We start from the raw sequence: 16,491 nt of genomic DNA, 5'->3' as shown, positions 1-16,491 counted from the left end.
TGATCTAAGAGAAATCCTTCAAGTTGTTTATGCTGGGTATCGTGTCCCAGGCAGGGTGCTGTCTGTCCCTCAGAATGGTCACTTCTCTAAAGTCAAACCCTAGAGTTACACCCTCATTAAGAGAGATTAACTTGCAGAATCAGAAAGCACGTTGTTCTTGGCACCTTAAGGTCACAGGCACCTAGGGCTTCAGCTGCATGGCGGCAGGGTGACAGGGTCTTAGCTCCTGTTCCTTCCTTGGTGCCTTAGAGATAGACCCCACCACTTGCATCCCCCAAGGACTCGTCTGTAGAAAGAAAGGTCAAGTGGTCACACATGAAGCTCTCAGGCTTCCCCTCAACACTGTACACCCCTGGAATCTGCACTCTGTAACCTGGGCTTCCCAAAATATGCAGAGGGAAGCCGGGTGTGGTGGCAGATGCCTTCAATTCCAGCACTCAGGAGGCAGATGCAGTCGGATCTCTGTGAGTTTGAGGCCAGCCTGGTCTACAAAGCAAGTTCCAAGGCAGCCAGGGAGGTTACACAGAGAAACCCTATCTGGAAAACAAAACAAAACAAAACAAAACAAAAAAAATGGAGAGGGTGCCAACTATCAGACCAAGCCCAGAGCTCAAAGCCGTACGAAGTGAGTGTGACACTCGGCACAGGGAAGCTTCCTAACCTGACCAGGAAAAGGCACATCTGAGCTTCTGTTCTTTCAATAGAATAAGCAAAAGCAACTCTGTCCACAGGTCAGAATTTATTTCATAGTAACTCATTTGTAGCATTTTTTCAAGTACAAGATCCTGTCCAACATCTTTGACACGGGAAAAGAGAAGAGCACACGTTGGTAAGGCACCTGCAGAGGAGCGATCGGGGCTCCCCTTTTGGCTTGAGACTTCTGGGTAGCTGCTCACACGTCTGTCGAGCAGAGAACGGAGTTATCGGAAGTTTGCTTGCACACGTGCTTGAGGTGACGATTTCGGAGCCTGCTACTGTGTGTTTTTTTCAGGTTCTTCGGCCCACACATAGGCAGGCTGAAGAGCCACCTCTCCACACAGCTCACAGAATCCTCCCCAGACACCAAGCTGAACATTCCAGCCACTTCTCAGCTTTGAAGAGAACCTGACTTGACATCCCACCCAGGCACATGCATTTAGAATTCTCAACCCAAACCTCTATTTTCAAAAAGTAAAAAATGCAGGAAAACCTCCAGTACAGTCAGACATTATGACTCCATAGGATGCAGGGACATTGAAAATTTGCAGGGCAGCGTCAACCCACTAGATTTGTGGCATAAATACTCCAGTGGTACGCAAGCCAGAAGACCGTCCAGAAATTGATCACAGCGTCCTTTATGTCACTTCCCGGTGGCTCAGAGACAGGGAGTGAGGTCCAACAGCCCTGGCACCAGACTTCAAGTTTGTGTTCTCAATGCTCATTTCCTTGGTCTCAACTACATTGGCTTTATTATAACATTTAAAATTAAATAATTCACTCTTCTCCCACCCACCCTCTGTACACAGGGCAGGCAAAGCCCCACTTGTAGGCGGGCTTTCCAGACAGCCATGCACAACAGGATAAGCTGAGTCACTAGGTCAGTTACAAGCATCTCCATAAGTGAAACAATGTTACCACTCAGGCCACAAGGAAACACCTCAGGAGACTATGGCTAATATCATTCACAAACAGTTCACATACTCTAGTGGGTCAGCAATTAGCCTTTTAATAATGACGTAAGAAAGTCTTCAGTCCCATTTACCAGCAGGAAGAAGCCTTTGACCTGAAATACAGCCTGTTCTTTTACTTGTTTTTTTTTTTTTTTCTACAGAAAAATGTAAGATTGATTTGTTTAAATAGTAAGAAAAAAATTCACAGACAGAAAATTGTGTTACCAGGTGGCCAAAAAGAGGTTCCTTGCCCATAGCAAACTGATAGCGGTGATTCACTGTCTGGTTCCTATGGCGTCTTGGAAGTACCTACAATCCTGTGAAAGAGCTTTCCTGACACAGGGCTGTCTCAGAACAGTCAGTCATAAGACCCTCACCTTAAAGGACAAGTGCCACAAACATGACCTGCTGTGAGAAGCCGCTGGTGGGTAAGGCCTTGCACATACCTGTCCCCTAAGACAGTGCCTCCCTAGTCACTAGACCCTGAAGGCACTGGGGTTCAAAGTATGTTCATCCCACATTGTATGACCTGAAAAAAAGTGTATAAATTAAGATCCTACAAAATGATGTCTGTTCAAAGAAATGTCAAGAAGAGGAAGGTGTGGTGCCCTGACACTTGCAACCATGCTTGGGGGGGGGGGNGGGNGGGCTCAGGGTTATATCAGCAAACCATGTGTGTGTGTGTGTGTGTGTGTGTGAACGACAGCCATCGACTATGGCTCTCAAGGTGGCCCAATTCCTTGCAAATGGGATGATATGAGCCCAGCACACTTAAAGCCCCCAGACAAGCACCTCCTCCTGCTTTCAACAGCAGGACACAGATGCCCTGCAGAAGCCAGTCCTGCAAGCTAAGAGCCCTCTCTGGTCTCACCACGAGTTGCTCCCTGAATAAAATGTCAGATGTGCTCCCAGCACTCACCTTACAAGAGGCATCTCCACCATTTTCATAGCAACATAACTGGTCACATGAGTTAAAAAAAAAAAAAAAAAAAAGTAACAAGCAAGTGTACTGTTCATCAACACAATGCCAGTAGGCTGTGGGATGTTTTGGTTGTTTTAAAATCCTAAGGGAATCTGAGTAAACAGAAGGGATGGGCACGAGGTTTCGTAAGCAGAAGGTCCTCGCTGTTTTCAGATTTTTGCCCTTACAAAACCGGGGATGGCGCGTGTGGTTTCAAAGCTCACGCTTATTCTCACCAAGTCTGGTGTCACGCGCGCGCGTGTCCTGCGCTGAGCCCTCAGTAGCCCTTAATCAGGAGAAGGTCCCATTCATTCTCCTTTGTCCTGTAAAACACAGCAGAACTTCATGCTGACAGCCTGCTTTGAAGAGCCCTTTTCATATGGAATATAAATTAATCCAGAGGTCTACAACTCTAAGTTCCCAGACTTACAGAAGAGAAAAAAAAAAAATTTAACTTTCAATTTTTTTAAACGTATTTTGCATATGAATCTCAGCCCTAAGCTCCCACACACAGGAAGTTAAGGGCGGAAGGGGGTGCTTTGAGGGCTCATCCTATGACCGCTGTTGCAGCTTAAACACCTGCTATCTGCGAGAGTCAGGCCAGGCAGCAATACTTCCTCCACCAAGACTTGGACAAGTCCCGCACCTTATCCGGGGTCCTGCTTTTAGACTTCTTTGGCTGTAGCTGGGAGTCTGAGTGCTGGATACCAGCAACAATGGCGGCGTCGAAAACCTCCTTGAGGTTTTTCTGAGTTAACGCTGAGCACTCAATGTAGGAGACGGCTTTGACTTCCTCCGCGCACAGCTTTGCCGCCTCTTCGGGCACTGGCTTCTCTTTGCACTTGTCCAGTTCTATGAGCACTTTGACGTCTTCTCTGAGGTCCGACTGTGTCCCGACCAGGATGATGGGGGCCTTCGGGCAGTGACGTCGAATCTCTGGAACCCACTTCTCGCCCACGTTCTGGAACGATGTGGGACTCACCACGCTGAAGCACAGCAGGAAGATGTCTGTGTTGGTGTAGCAGAGGGGCCTCAGCTTGTCAAACTCATCCTGAAACCAAGCAAGATGCCGTTACCCTTGCTAGTTCTTTCCACCTTAGGAAGCGATCTTTAGGGCCGGGATAGTCACAGAAAACCTATGTTTCTATAAAGAGGAGGAGCCAGTGTCTCAGACCTGCCCTGCTGCCTGCCCTTGGGACACAGGTGCAGCCTCCATACGCTCTGAGGGACCACACAGCCTTAACACTCCAAATATGCTCTCGGTGATTATGGCTACCGTGCCAGACACTATGGAAGGCACTCAAGGCAGATGAGACCTTGCTTTTTCTGGCCTTCAGCCCATGGTGATCCCAACTCTCTGGAACTTGACTATTCTGAAAGTCAGTACTCATCCACGTCGATAGCCAAGGCTTGACCTCCTTAAACTCTGTCCTATCAACAGAACTCCCTTCTGAAGTCCAGCCCTGCTCTGCCTGACCACAACTGTGAAGGATGCGGAGTCCTCCCACCAGCCCCAGCACACAGGACAGAATTCATGTTCCTCAGAAACCAGGAAGACTTCGCAGAGTGAGATCAGGGATCCGTGTAGACCACTAGCAGTAGCCGTTTGAAAACCTGGTACCCTCCCTCGCTGTCACCCAGACAACGGTTCATCCATTCTTGTCCTGGCCATGCCTTCTCTTTCTTCCCTTCCTCTTACTTTTCTTTCTTTTCTCAGCTCTGCAAATGGCTAAGTAAGCTTCCACCCCGTGTTTCAGACACATAATATGACTACAGAACATGCACAACTGTCCCATGGTATAGAGACCCGGAACAGGTTAGTGAGCACGGATATCCTGTAGTCTACCAACAGACTCTCCAAACCACACACAACAGGTATGAGCCAGCATCCCTGAAAGCATCTCCCCCTGTCAAGCACCTTATAGACCCCTGAGGCACCATTTCCAGCTCACAGGAAACTCCAGCTCAGCCTCACCCCAGAAAAAGCCTTCCCATCCGCTCACCCTTATCTGAAATGTGTCGCTGAAATCCTCCAGCGTCCAACACTGATGGCTTCCCAAGACAGGAAAACATCAAATGTGTTCAATGTTTTCCATTACTCAGTTGGCAGGCACTGATTACCTACAGGCCTATTTACAGGCACAGCGTTCTTTAACTATGGCTGCCTTAGTTGGGGTTTCTATTGCTCTGATAAACACCATGATCAAAAACAATACAGGGAGGAAAGGGTTTATTTGATTTTCCACCCTACAGTCCACCATCCAGGGAAGTCCAGGCAGGAAATGGCAGCAGGAACTGAGGCAGAGGCCATGGAGGGGTACTGCTTACTGGCTTGCTTAGGAGCCCAGGTGGGGAGCCTCCCACAGGGAGCTGGGCCCTTCCACATCAATCACTAATAAGAACGTGAACCACAAGCTTACCACAGGCCAATCTGTCAGGAATGTGTATTGCCCAAGGCAACTATTTAAAGAAAACAAAAACCATTTAATTAACCTTACGGTTTCAGAGGACTAGCTAGAGTGCATGATGCCAGAGCAAAGGCACAGTGGCAGGGACAGTTGAGATCTCACATCTTGATCCACAGTATGGAAGCAGAGAGGGCACACTAAGAATGGCACCAGTCTCTTGAAACCTCCAAGTGGCCCCCATAACATACCTCCTCTAGCAAGGCACACCTTCTAATCCTTCCCAAACAGTTCCATCAATGGGGGCCAATTATTCAGACAAGTGTGCACGTATGGGGGTTGGGGGGCATTCTCATACTCCAGGGCATTTTCTCCTGAGGTTTTCTCTTCCCACTCGACTCCACCCTGAATCAAGTTGCCACAGCACCAGCCAGCACGGGCTGCTTTCTTGGCTTAAAGGAACCAACATCAGGCTTATTTGCTAATCAGCACTTCTTTATCTGACATTTTGCTTCCACTGCGGGTCAACAGCCCATTGGCAACATGAGTTGAGAGTTACAGAGCTCACGGGAGAGAACCCAGCAGCCCTGGGACTCTCTGCCTCTGATGAGGTCCCAATATGTGAAGGCTGAGAAAATGATTCAGGTCCTTATTGCCAACTCTGTGCTAAAAGAACAAACGTAGAAACGTAACCGGGCAATTGGGCCAGCTCAGGGGACTTTCCCATGAGTCACCTCTCCTTTACTGAGCCTTGAGTAAGGAACATAGGCCTGACCAGGCTCTGGCCATGCTGGGGATGGGACACACTGCTTGGCGCTGTGGTGTGGTGATACAGACGAACGCGCCCTGGAGGAAGGAGTTCCAAGGCCAAGTCAACATGTCTGCCAGGTCTTCAGTGTGAACTCCAGAGAGAATGTTAAGGGCAGGACAGACACACAGAGAGATAGGAAGGCAAGTTCCTTCTAGTAAAGGTTGTGCCCGGTTTCCCCCTCTTTTTAGCATGAAGATTTTTTTTTTTTTCAAGTACATCATGGATCAAAATTCATCATGAGATGAATTTTTGGCTCCTGGTGGAGAATGAAGCAAATCGCCCTTCCTTCAGCAACACCATCTGCTCCCGGGCCAGCTATGGTTCCCCACAGCCTCCTAGCCATCTCCGCTCTGTTTGCACGAGACCATGAGTCCAAAGTTAAATGCTCACCGCCCTGACGGGGAAACTCAAAGGCAGCAGAAGTGAATTCTGGGTATGTTTGTCTCAGCAGAGCTACTGCTGGGGTTCCAGCTCACAGGACGGCCAGGGACACCCACCCACGCTCATGCCCCACGACCTGGCTAACCTGTACTCCCCTTCCTTCTCCTGACCACAGGAGGAAGGTGTCCCTTTGTCAACATGAAGGTGTCATATCCGCTCTCTCAACAGGTGGGCAGCGGAGCAGCAAAGGTAGAAGAGATCTGGTCCGCTCTGCTCCAGTCAAAACAAGCACTTGCGCGTCCGTCCCCTCTCAAACCCACACCTCTTTTCCTTTAATAATTGTTGCATATATGTGTGTGTATGAATAAATGTGTAAATAAATTATATATACATACACATATATATGAATAAATATGTAAATGCAACCTACTGATACATTTGATACTTCTTTTAGACAGGATCTTACTGTAGAGCGAGGTCCAGGATAGCCTTGAACTCACTGTAGCCCGGGCAGACCTGACGCTTGTGATCCTCTTGCCCCTGTGTCCCAAACGCTGCGGTTACAGACCCGAGCCACTGCTCTCAGCTTACTCCCCGGCTTTTCAGAGATTCCGCGAAGGAAACATCGCACTCCCATTTAGAAATGCCGAGTCAGTTTTCCCCTCTCAAGCACCCATGGCCAAGGCCTTTCTCTGCACTGTGCTGTTCTCCTGGAACTCAGAACTGGTCTACTGACCCCAGGTCTACAGCAGGCAAGCCCACAGCTGTCCACAGGCCGATGGCTCACCCGTTCTGGTTCATGAACTAAACCACACAGAACCCTGGAGATGTACCAGACTCCAGCTCAGGACTCATCTTCCAAGGAGAGTTCACCTCCTCAGAAGCCAAGGTGGCAGGTAGAGAGAGCTGAGGGGTGACAGAGTGATTCCTGAGCCAACATCCCAGCAGCTCCTTACTGGGGTCCTTGATGGCTGTGCCCTAGGGCTCTTCAGGTTTCCTGCCTTCTCTGTGCTCCTCGGAGTGCCTACAGCAACTACAGATTTCTGTCTGTGTTCTACGATGGGAAAGCCCGGCCTCTTCCATCTCTATAAATCAGCCCAGAGGACATCGTGCGAGAAGAGAAAGACCCAAGACCGTTTCTTTGATGGTTTCCTTCGCTGGCATGTTTTTTAAGAGACAGGGTCTCACAGACCCGGCTGGTCTCAAATGCCCCATATAGTCAATGACTTTATCTTTCTGTCTTCCTTCTGTCTTCCTCTCCCAAGTGCTGAGATTACGGTGTGCACCATCATGCCTGCCTGGCATTTCTGTTTTTGAGACTGTGCCTTTTTTTGTTGTTTGTTTGTCGAGATAGGGTTTATCTGTGTAGCCCTAGCTGTCCTGGAACTCACTCTGTAGACCAGGCTGGCCTCGAACTCAGAAATCCGCCTGCCTCTGCCTCCCAAGGGCTGGGATTAAAGGCATGAGCCACCACTGCCCGGCTTAAGATTGTGTTTTATGCCTAGACTGTCCTTGAACTCGCCACACAGCCCAGGTTGCCCTTGAACTCACGGCCTTCTGGTACAGCTACCTGAGAGCTGGAGTCACAGGCACGAACACGTGTGCCTAGATTTTTATGTTTCCTTCCCACAAGGTGACATACTGATGGCCTCTGGCTTCCCCCACTCACAGCAAAGGTGCCAAACAGCTTTCCCAGCAGGACGGCAACTCCATTGCTGCATTGATCACCAGGCTGACAGTCCACTAAGACAGCCACGGCTTCTGTCTCAATGGATTATAAGATAGGAGGGGCTTCCTCTGAGAAACGCTTACAAACCATTCCTGTGGTTTACCTTTTGTAGCCTAAGCTAGGCCGTGAGAGGTTACCCGAGGAAAGTCCTGGTAAGATAAGGGGCAGTTCCCAAGCTGCCTCCTCAGCTCCCTCCCAGGCCCAGAGGTGTCCTTCTTAGCTTCCTCCCACTGCCCTCAAAGGAGCTGAAGCAGGGGTGGGTCTGCTTCTCCGAGTTTCACAATGACCCAGTTACTAAGGGAATCATTTGGAAACTGCAAAGGTTGTTTGGAAACCTTTAAAAGGCTGTTTCCTTTCCCAGTGCCCCGCTGTGTAACTTGATACCGACCTGTCCTGCAGTGTCACAGAGCTGGAGTCTCACAGGCCGCCCATCTACTGACACCACGGCTTGGGAGGAAGAAAAAAAAAAAAGAGCAAGATGATTATCAGGATATCTTTTACCCTTTCAGCAGATTGGCAGTTCCTGCTCTGGGATCCCTTAGTGAACTAAGGACTTGGCTGAGCCCAGAAACCCATGAAGTGTACACATGTTCCAAGGTGGGGGGCTCCCTCCACCTCAAAGCATGAAGCAGCCAAGCCCTGACCTCTGGAAGGTGCCCCCCCCAAGGCTTGTTTTCCTTTCAAGCCTGGAAGATTAATTTTCCTGTCACCCTTGTTTCAAAGAGCCCAGAAACAACACAAGGTGGGAAACCAACTCTGCACTTTTAAATCAGTGGACAACCTCATAGATAATCCTGTTTTCTCTTGGGAAAAGATCTCCCTGCTTCAGGGTTTATCAAAAAACTCCAGCAGTTTTGAGAACTTGAGCAAACACAGGGGGCCTATCACCCCGTGCGTGCGTGTGTGGAAATGGGCACTTCTCTCTGTCAGTTCAAAGAGAGGATTAAGAAGAAAAGCTGGCAGAAAGAAGCCACACAGATTCCCCCCCCCCCCAGGGTCCAGAGATGGGGTGAGAGCAATGATCCCCCCCCATCCAGTAAAGACAGGGAGGTTTCAGCTTATATTAGGCAATTTGTCTCCTTCTGATAGCCTTTCTGGTTGTTTGTAAATGTTTATACTAGTGAGCGGTGAAGGGGGTACCATGCACTTCTGTTTTAGGCATAGGGTCTCTGAAATTAGAGACTGGCCATGAAGACTGGAGGTCGGAGGTAAATTTTTTAGGAGGAAGATTTTTCACACCAGCTTAATGTGATTTTTTTTTCGTAACTTTTTCTTAAATTCCAAAGAGACTTTTTTTAAAAAAAAAATCAAGAGAAATGATTTGCTTTACTTTTGTTATCTTTGTGTGATCCACGAGCCCACCCACCCTTGAGAACTTGCTGTAACTAAACGCCAAGCTGGAAGGACTGGGCCAACCGTCAGAAACGAGACAGCGCAGGCGGGGCGCAGGCCAGGCAGGCGCTGGGCTCAGAAGAAAGGAACGTTCTCGCAAGCCCCAGCCCTCCCCGGTGCGCCTGGCCGGCTCACACACGGGAGCAATCCCGGTTGCTCCAGGCGGAGATCCGCTGGAACTGAGCCGCCCCGGAGGGCGCAGGTGGGAAGGGCACCTGAGCTGCAGCTCGCTCCGGAGTCCCCGAGCCGGATCGGTCGGACACCCCGCCGCCGCCCCGCCTAGCCGCTGCCCCGAGACCCGCGCCGCCCCGCGCCTCCCCGCCCGAGGCCGCGCCCCGCCCGGCGCTCACCCGAGAAGTTGTCGAAGGCCGTGGGGATGTACTCGGTGGGGTAGCCGTTAGTGGTGTAGCTGACCACCAAGCTGGTCTTGCCCACCGCGCCGTCGCCGACCAGCACGCACTTGACGCCGCGTCCCTCGGCGCCGCCCGCGCGCCCCCGACCCCCGGACACCCCGGGCCCGCGCGCCCCGCGCCCCCCGCGCTCTCGGCGAGGCGGTACCGGCGGCGCCGCCGGCGGCTCGCAGCGGGCGGGCAGCGCCGGCCGGCCTTGCTGCGGGGCCATCGCGGGGCGGCGGCCGCGAGACCAGCTGCCACCGGCGGACAAAGGCGGCGCACGGTCCGCACTCGGCTGGGCGACTGTGCCCGCGCGGCCGCGATGTGGCCGAGCCTGCTCCGCCGGGCTTCCCTGCGACACCGGCGGGCGGGGAAAGAGGCGGGTCCGGCGGCGCCTTCTTCTATCCGAGGCCACAGCGCCCCCGTCTGCGCGCCGCGCTGGTGAGCTACGCCGGCGCCTCGAAACGGTGCGGCTGGACGAGCTGGCTCCACCATGCCAACCCACGCGGACCCCGAGCTACCCCTGATCCCTGCTGCGAGCTTCTCATCCCCACCCCCCTTTCCCGGCTCCTTCCTAAGCTTCCATTTCTCCTGCCCTGCCCCCTCCTCCCCATCCTTCTGTTCCCCCTTCCCTCGGCTCTTTCTCCTCCCTCTCCTCCTTCTCCCTCCTCAGGTCGCCCCCTATTCTCTTTCTACTCCACAACCTCCTTTCCGGGGTCTCCCTTTCACTATGATCACCCTGCTTCTTCCTCTCTCCCTGTTCCCCCAGCTGCCCTTGCTCCGGCCACACAAGTGTCTTGGTTTGGAGGGGTAGAGTGCTGCGGGGCCTGACGGCTTTAGCAGTCCTCCAGGAGAGATTATTGTCTTGACAGCCTGTCCTCTTGATGAGCAGAACTTAAGTTTGATTGCAGACAAATGTATGATTTTTCTGTTAAAATCATTGATTCTCATTTGGGTGCAGGATACCACCCTTTGTTAGCGCTCCCTCTCTTTGGCATGCTGTGACCTTGTGTGTACTCATGGTCCAGCAAATTTCCTTACAGTCTTCAGTTAAGTGCAATTTTGACTGCCGTAGTTTTATCTGAAAAGCTAATGGTCTGCTCATCTTGTGCTGCCCTTTCTCTGCCTGGTCACTAATGCTTCTGATTTGCTTCTGGTGTAAGAAGAGCTGTGAGCTGTTAATATTAATATTATTTTGCTGGTGGTCAAGACAAGAGCTAGGGAGGGGGCTGGAGAGAGAACGGTTAAGAGCACTGACTGGGGCTGGTGAGATGGCTCAGCGGGTAAGAGCAGCGACTGCTCTTCCAAAGGTCCTGAGTTCAAATCCCAGCAACCACATGGTGGCTCACAACCATCCGTAACAAGATCTGATGCCCTCTTCTGGAGTGTCTGAAGTCAGCTACAGTGTAACTACATATAATAAATAAATCTTTAAAAAAAAAAAAAAAAAAAAAAGAGCACTGACTGCTCTTCCAGGGGTCCTGAGTTCAATTCCAAACAACCACATGGTGGCTCACGACCATCTGTAATGGTATCTGGTGCCCTCTTCTGGTGTGTCTGAAGACAGCCAGTGTACTAATATAAATAAAATAAATAAATCTTAAAAAAAAAAAAAAAAAAAGTCAAGAACTAGCTAAATACTGAGCCTTTGTTATGTCCCAGATGCTGTTGTGACCATTCTGCCAAAACGAATTCATTTAATCTTAGTATTACTTGTACCCGTTTTACAGCCAGGACAACCTGAGGCACAGAGGTGCTAAGTGACAGGTTTGAGTTCCACAAAGGAAATGACAGAGTCCTACCTGGGATCCTATACGCAAACATGCAGTGTGGCGAGTGAGACTTGCAAAGATGATGTGGCCGCAGGGATACAGAAGTGGGCCTGTCAAGAGGTGAGTTCTTCAATCCAGGATTCTAGCTGGCAGAATCACCCATCATTCAGGGCCTCAGTGCTGTCAGCCTTTGAAGCTGCAGCGCAAGCTGTTTTCAGGACTCAGGTATGGAGCCCTAGGACCTGACCTAAAGGACCTTGAGAACCTGGGAAATCAAAGGTCTCCCACACAGGATCTGAAGAACAGGAACAGGCTATCTTGGAAATGGACTAAAAACCTGGTACACTGTCTTTTGCAGTGAGACAGATCAGAACAACAAAAACATTAGGAACTCCCAGGTTAAGACCCTTTGGCTCTCTTTTGCCCTTGGGCCACCTGAATTCCTCTGCTCTATCTGATCAAGTAGATGGATTTGTGTGTGCCTTCTGTCTCCTTGATGGTTGACACTACACTCTGCAAAACCATTACTGCAGTATTGGTTTCTATATATGTCTGGCGTAAGCCTTTGCTTAGTGTTACTGCTAAGACCCGACAAAGTGGGCACATGATACTATGTTTCTGTAGATGTTGCAAACTGTTTCGACTTTAATCATTGTGGATTGGGGCCATTATCCATTTTATCTCTAACTTCCCAACATATGGAGTGGCCTTGAAGTAGCTGTGAATATTTTGGGAAGCAAGCCAAGAAAAATAAGGCTAGGGAGACATTTTGTTTGTGTTTGATGGGACATAGAGCCAAAGAAAGGGAGATAAGGGAGGGGGCATGGGAGCACTTTCCACGGGAAGGGGGGTGGTGGTCAACGGAAGCCAAGAGCCTGTGCCGCTGGCATGAACCGGAGCCTCTCCTGCTGGTGTGTAGTACACACTTCATGACTCATTCAGGACTGCAGACACAGCTACAGAGGTGTGGGAGCAGTGCCCAGGGCTGAAACTGCCACCCTCTGTATGAATCTTGTCAGCTTTATTTTCCCTCAGCCCTGGAGGGTCCAGGAGCAAAGAACTGCCGAGCCTGGGATGAATGAAACTGAGTCCAACTGCTGCAGTGCCTTACCAACCAAAACCAGAGACAAACAAACAAACAAACAACAACAACAAACCAAACACTCGCTGGTGGGCCCGGCACGCTCAGCTCTGTCTACACAGCATCAGGAGTGTATCTGAAGGCAGGGGATGCAACTGTAAGTGTTGGTCTGAATCCCTATGTTTGTAAGGCAGCAAGCCTGTAGTTGTCCTATAAAGCACAAAGTCCATGTGTATCTCTTGATACTCACCCTGGAAGAGATATATCTCAAACTTGAAGGAGTCAGAAGGTTGGTGGCTAAAAAGTTCAGGAAGAGGAGTAAACACTGTTAAGTTGTGCCAAGTGGGTCTGATAAGAATACTACGTTTGACTGGGCGTGGTGGCGCACGCCTTTAATCCCAGCACTCGGGAGGCAGAGGCAGAGGCAGGCGGATTTCTGAGTTTGAGGCCAGCCTGGTCTACAGAGTTAGTTCCAGGACAGCCAGGGCTACACAGAGAAACCCTGTCTCGAAAAACAAAAAAACAAAAAACAAAAAAACAAAAAAACAAAACAAACAAAAAAAAAGAATACTACATTTGTTTTGTTTTTGAAGTTTACAGCACTTGTTAGTTTTTATAATATGTAACTTATTTTGATATGTTTCTTTATTTCTGTTGTTGTTGTTGTTGTTCATTTGCTTTTGTTTTTTTTTGTTTTTTTGTTTTTTTTTTTTTTTTGAGACAGGATTTCTCTGTGTAGCCCTGGCTATCCTGGAACTCACTCTGTAGAGGCAGCTGTCCTTGGACCAGAGATCCACCTGCTTTTGTCTGCTGAGTTTTCAGGCTAAAGGCATAGACCACCATGCCTGACCCAGAATTTTAGGTTTTAAATTCTTATCTCCATGGGGCTCTCTTGCCCAACTCTGACCATCCCTCAGGGCCCTAAAGGTCCCTTGTGCTGTTTATGAAACTGAACTGCACGTGTGTGCATATGTAGCCAGCCCTGTGGCTAATTAAATTCCTCAAGCTGCTAGGATCCAGGCTGGTATCTCCCACACACTGGCACTGTCTCCTCGAGTTCTAGGACCCAACCAATACCAGTCCTTACTCTCCTTTTCTACCGAGAGATACTGAGGAGAAAAAATGAGAAGAACCCGCCAGCACTTTTTTGTGAGAGAAGATGGGAAATATGTGAATGAGCTGCTGTCAGAGCATCCGGTAGGGTCTTGGTCAAAGTCATGACTATCTGTATCATGGGGAAGAATTCCAACACAGGGCCCAGTTTGTGAGCACTGGCTCCTTACCTACAGACATCCCAATCTCACCTACCCTCCATCCCCTTGCTATAATAATTAGAATTAATAAATTAAGAACTCTCATTAGGATCATGAAGTTCAAAGTGTAAAAATCAATCATTAATGCTGATGGGCAAAGAGTAATATTTGAAAATAAAATATCTGTTCCATATTTATCCATTGGGTAAGAAAGGCTATTTTGCAATATGAATTCAAAATGTCATTGTCTACACACACATGTACACACACATCACCATAACACACATATACACACACAGTCTCACACACACTATCATACACACATATTCACACCATCATACACACATACACACACACCATCACACACTCACACCATCATGCACACATACACACATAACATAACACATAAACACTCACATCATCACACACACCATCACACACATATACACACATAGCATAACACACACTATCACATGCACCAACACACTCACATATATACACACCATAACACACACATACACACACATACCATCACACACACATACCATCACATATACACACATATACACACCTTACACATTCACCATAACACACATATCATCACACACACACACACCACCACCACCAAATGAGTGAGCAAATAAGAATGAATCTTACCAACCAAGTCAAGAGTGAAGGAAGCGAGTTAGGGAAATCTATGAAGCGTCTGACTAACTGTGAGGTTCAGAAGGAAACCAGGCGGTGTTGGATGTTAGTGTGTGTGAGGAACGTTGTCACACCCAGAATGGAGGTGATTCTTCTCCGGATGATGACCTCACCACCAGTCTTCATAGTAACTCATGTTTTTTATTTACTTCTGAAAGCCACATTATGTTTCAAAATTGCAGTGGTTAGAAATATCCAAACACGTAAATCATATTAAACGGGACTTTGCGGAAAGCTTTAGGGCCATCCAGAATGACTCGCATGCTAGACATCCCATGGACTAAACAGTCTTATGGTAAAAGTCTAATGCGATTTGAGTAACCAGAACCCTCTTGGTTCAAGACCGTTCCAGGCGTGCCGATTGGAAAGCCCTGCTGTGCATTATTTGCATATCTAATACTGATTTTACTACGGGGTCATGTTCCGCGGGTGTTACTTCAGGTGTTTGATGCTTTTAACCAACCCAACTGGTCCTGCAGGATTATTACAGACACGTAAATGGCAATTTTTAGCTGTAACTTCCGGCAGAAAAAAGGAAAGCTCTCGGGAGGGTTTGACGGGACATCAGGTCCATGGCCAGAGGAAGCATGGTAGCTGCAAAGTCTGCTGAACAAGCGAGGTACCCAACCACCCGAACAACGCCTTTCCTCGCTCGCTCTTGGTTCGTTTTGCTCTTTAAAACCCCTGCTCCGCGTCTCTCCAGCTGTTGCAGCTCGGCTGTTCACCCACATGAGAGAGAAAGGCTAGTTTCATCCCGTGTCTATCCTCTGTGTCCCTGAGTGGGGTGTCCGGGGGGAACACCCAGCTGTCTGACCCCCTCCATAATGAGCCCCTCTCACAGACTGTCACAGCCATTGATAGGCTTCCAACCCCTAAACGCTCTACCGAAACTCCCAGGCAAACACTTTCCAACTGCCAAGTTCTCAGGGATGATAAGAGCTCTTAAAAACTCCTCCTAGCTATTGCAAAACCTCGACCTCCCTTAGTTTTGTGGCCACCATGAAGATAAGAGCAGGCCAGTCAGCATTTCCCAGCAGCCGTGACTGTGGGCCAGGAGTCTGAGACTGGGGCCTTTCCTCCCCCGACCCCAGAACTGCAGCCCTGCTCTCCCCAGCAAAACACTCCTCCAGATGTTGGGAGTGGAGGGACACCAAAGGACTTCCCTAGGACAGCACGGGGGTTGTCAAACCTCACTGCTCGGTCCTCGGTATCACTTGCGGAATCGAGGGAATGTATAGGCGCCCACAGTGCTATCTGGATCAGCCCACATCAGCCTTGGAGAAGGAAGTAGAGTCCACTCACTGTGCCAAGGGTCTGCACTCACTGCTGTGCTCATCCTGAAAGAATGCCCTTCAGGGCAAATCCACTCCACATAGGCTATAGAGTAGGAATCTGACTCTAGTTGAACAGGAACGGCACTGTTAGCTGTAGGCGGATCGTAACTCGTGAACTCAGGATGACATCATGCTAACAGGACTATAGAGCACCTCACCTAGAAGGCACCTTGGCTTCAAGGTAATCGCAGAAGTCCAAAGATCCTTGTGAATTATCCGAAGTCAGACAGGCTGGAGAGGTCAAAGGGTGGAAAGAAGTCTAGATGGGGACACAGCGACCCTTCAGGGCAGCAACTTTTGTATGCAAGCTTAGGACCAAGCAGACTGCCCCCTCCCAGAGAGTCACAACATCTCCCAAAGCTCATGTTCACATGTTCTAAACACCTGCTATGACCCTTCCAGTTTTACACACTGGAAGACAGCATCTTGAAGAAGCCTGATTTCCAAAGTCTCCCAGAGAGTGGCGGGCGGGGTCAGAATTATTTAGGATGCCCTGCCACCCCACAATCAGCCATCAGACATAAACTAGATGGCAAGCAATATAATTCTTTTGTAAACAATACTCTTTTTTTATTGGGTAGTGGTGCCACACACCTTTAATCCCAGCACTTGGGAGGCAGAGGCAG

At 49.4% G+C, this 16,491-nt stretch overlaps 1 protein-coding gene across 1 annotated transcript; it reads right to left on the bottom strand.

Annotated features, from left to right (window-relative positions):
- Positions 1-724: 724 nt before the first annotated feature.
- Positions 725-10,071, bottom strand: Rhou (ras homolog family member U). Its single transcript, XM_021220586.2, has 3 exons — positions 9,679-10,071; positions 8,325-8,383; positions 725-3,661 (listed from the first exon to the last, which is right to left on the bottom strand). The coding sequence occupies exons 1-3, from the start codon at positions 9,947-9,949 to the stop codon at positions 3,206-3,208; spliced, it is 786 nt and encodes a 261-aa protein (XP_021076245.1). The 5' UTR covers positions 9,950-10,071; the 3' UTR covers positions 725-3,205.
- Positions 10,072-16,491: the final 6,420 nt, after the last annotated feature.

Source organism: Mus pahari, chromosome 20, assembly GCF_900095145.1.
Source record: "Mus pahari chromosome 20, PAHARI_EIJ_v1.1, whole genome shotgun sequence".
Classification (NCBI taxonomy): domain Eukaryota; kingdom Metazoa; phylum Chordata; class Mammalia; order Rodentia; family Muridae; genus Mus; species Mus pahari.
This window is presented reverse-complemented; position numbering and strand designations above follow the sequence as displayed.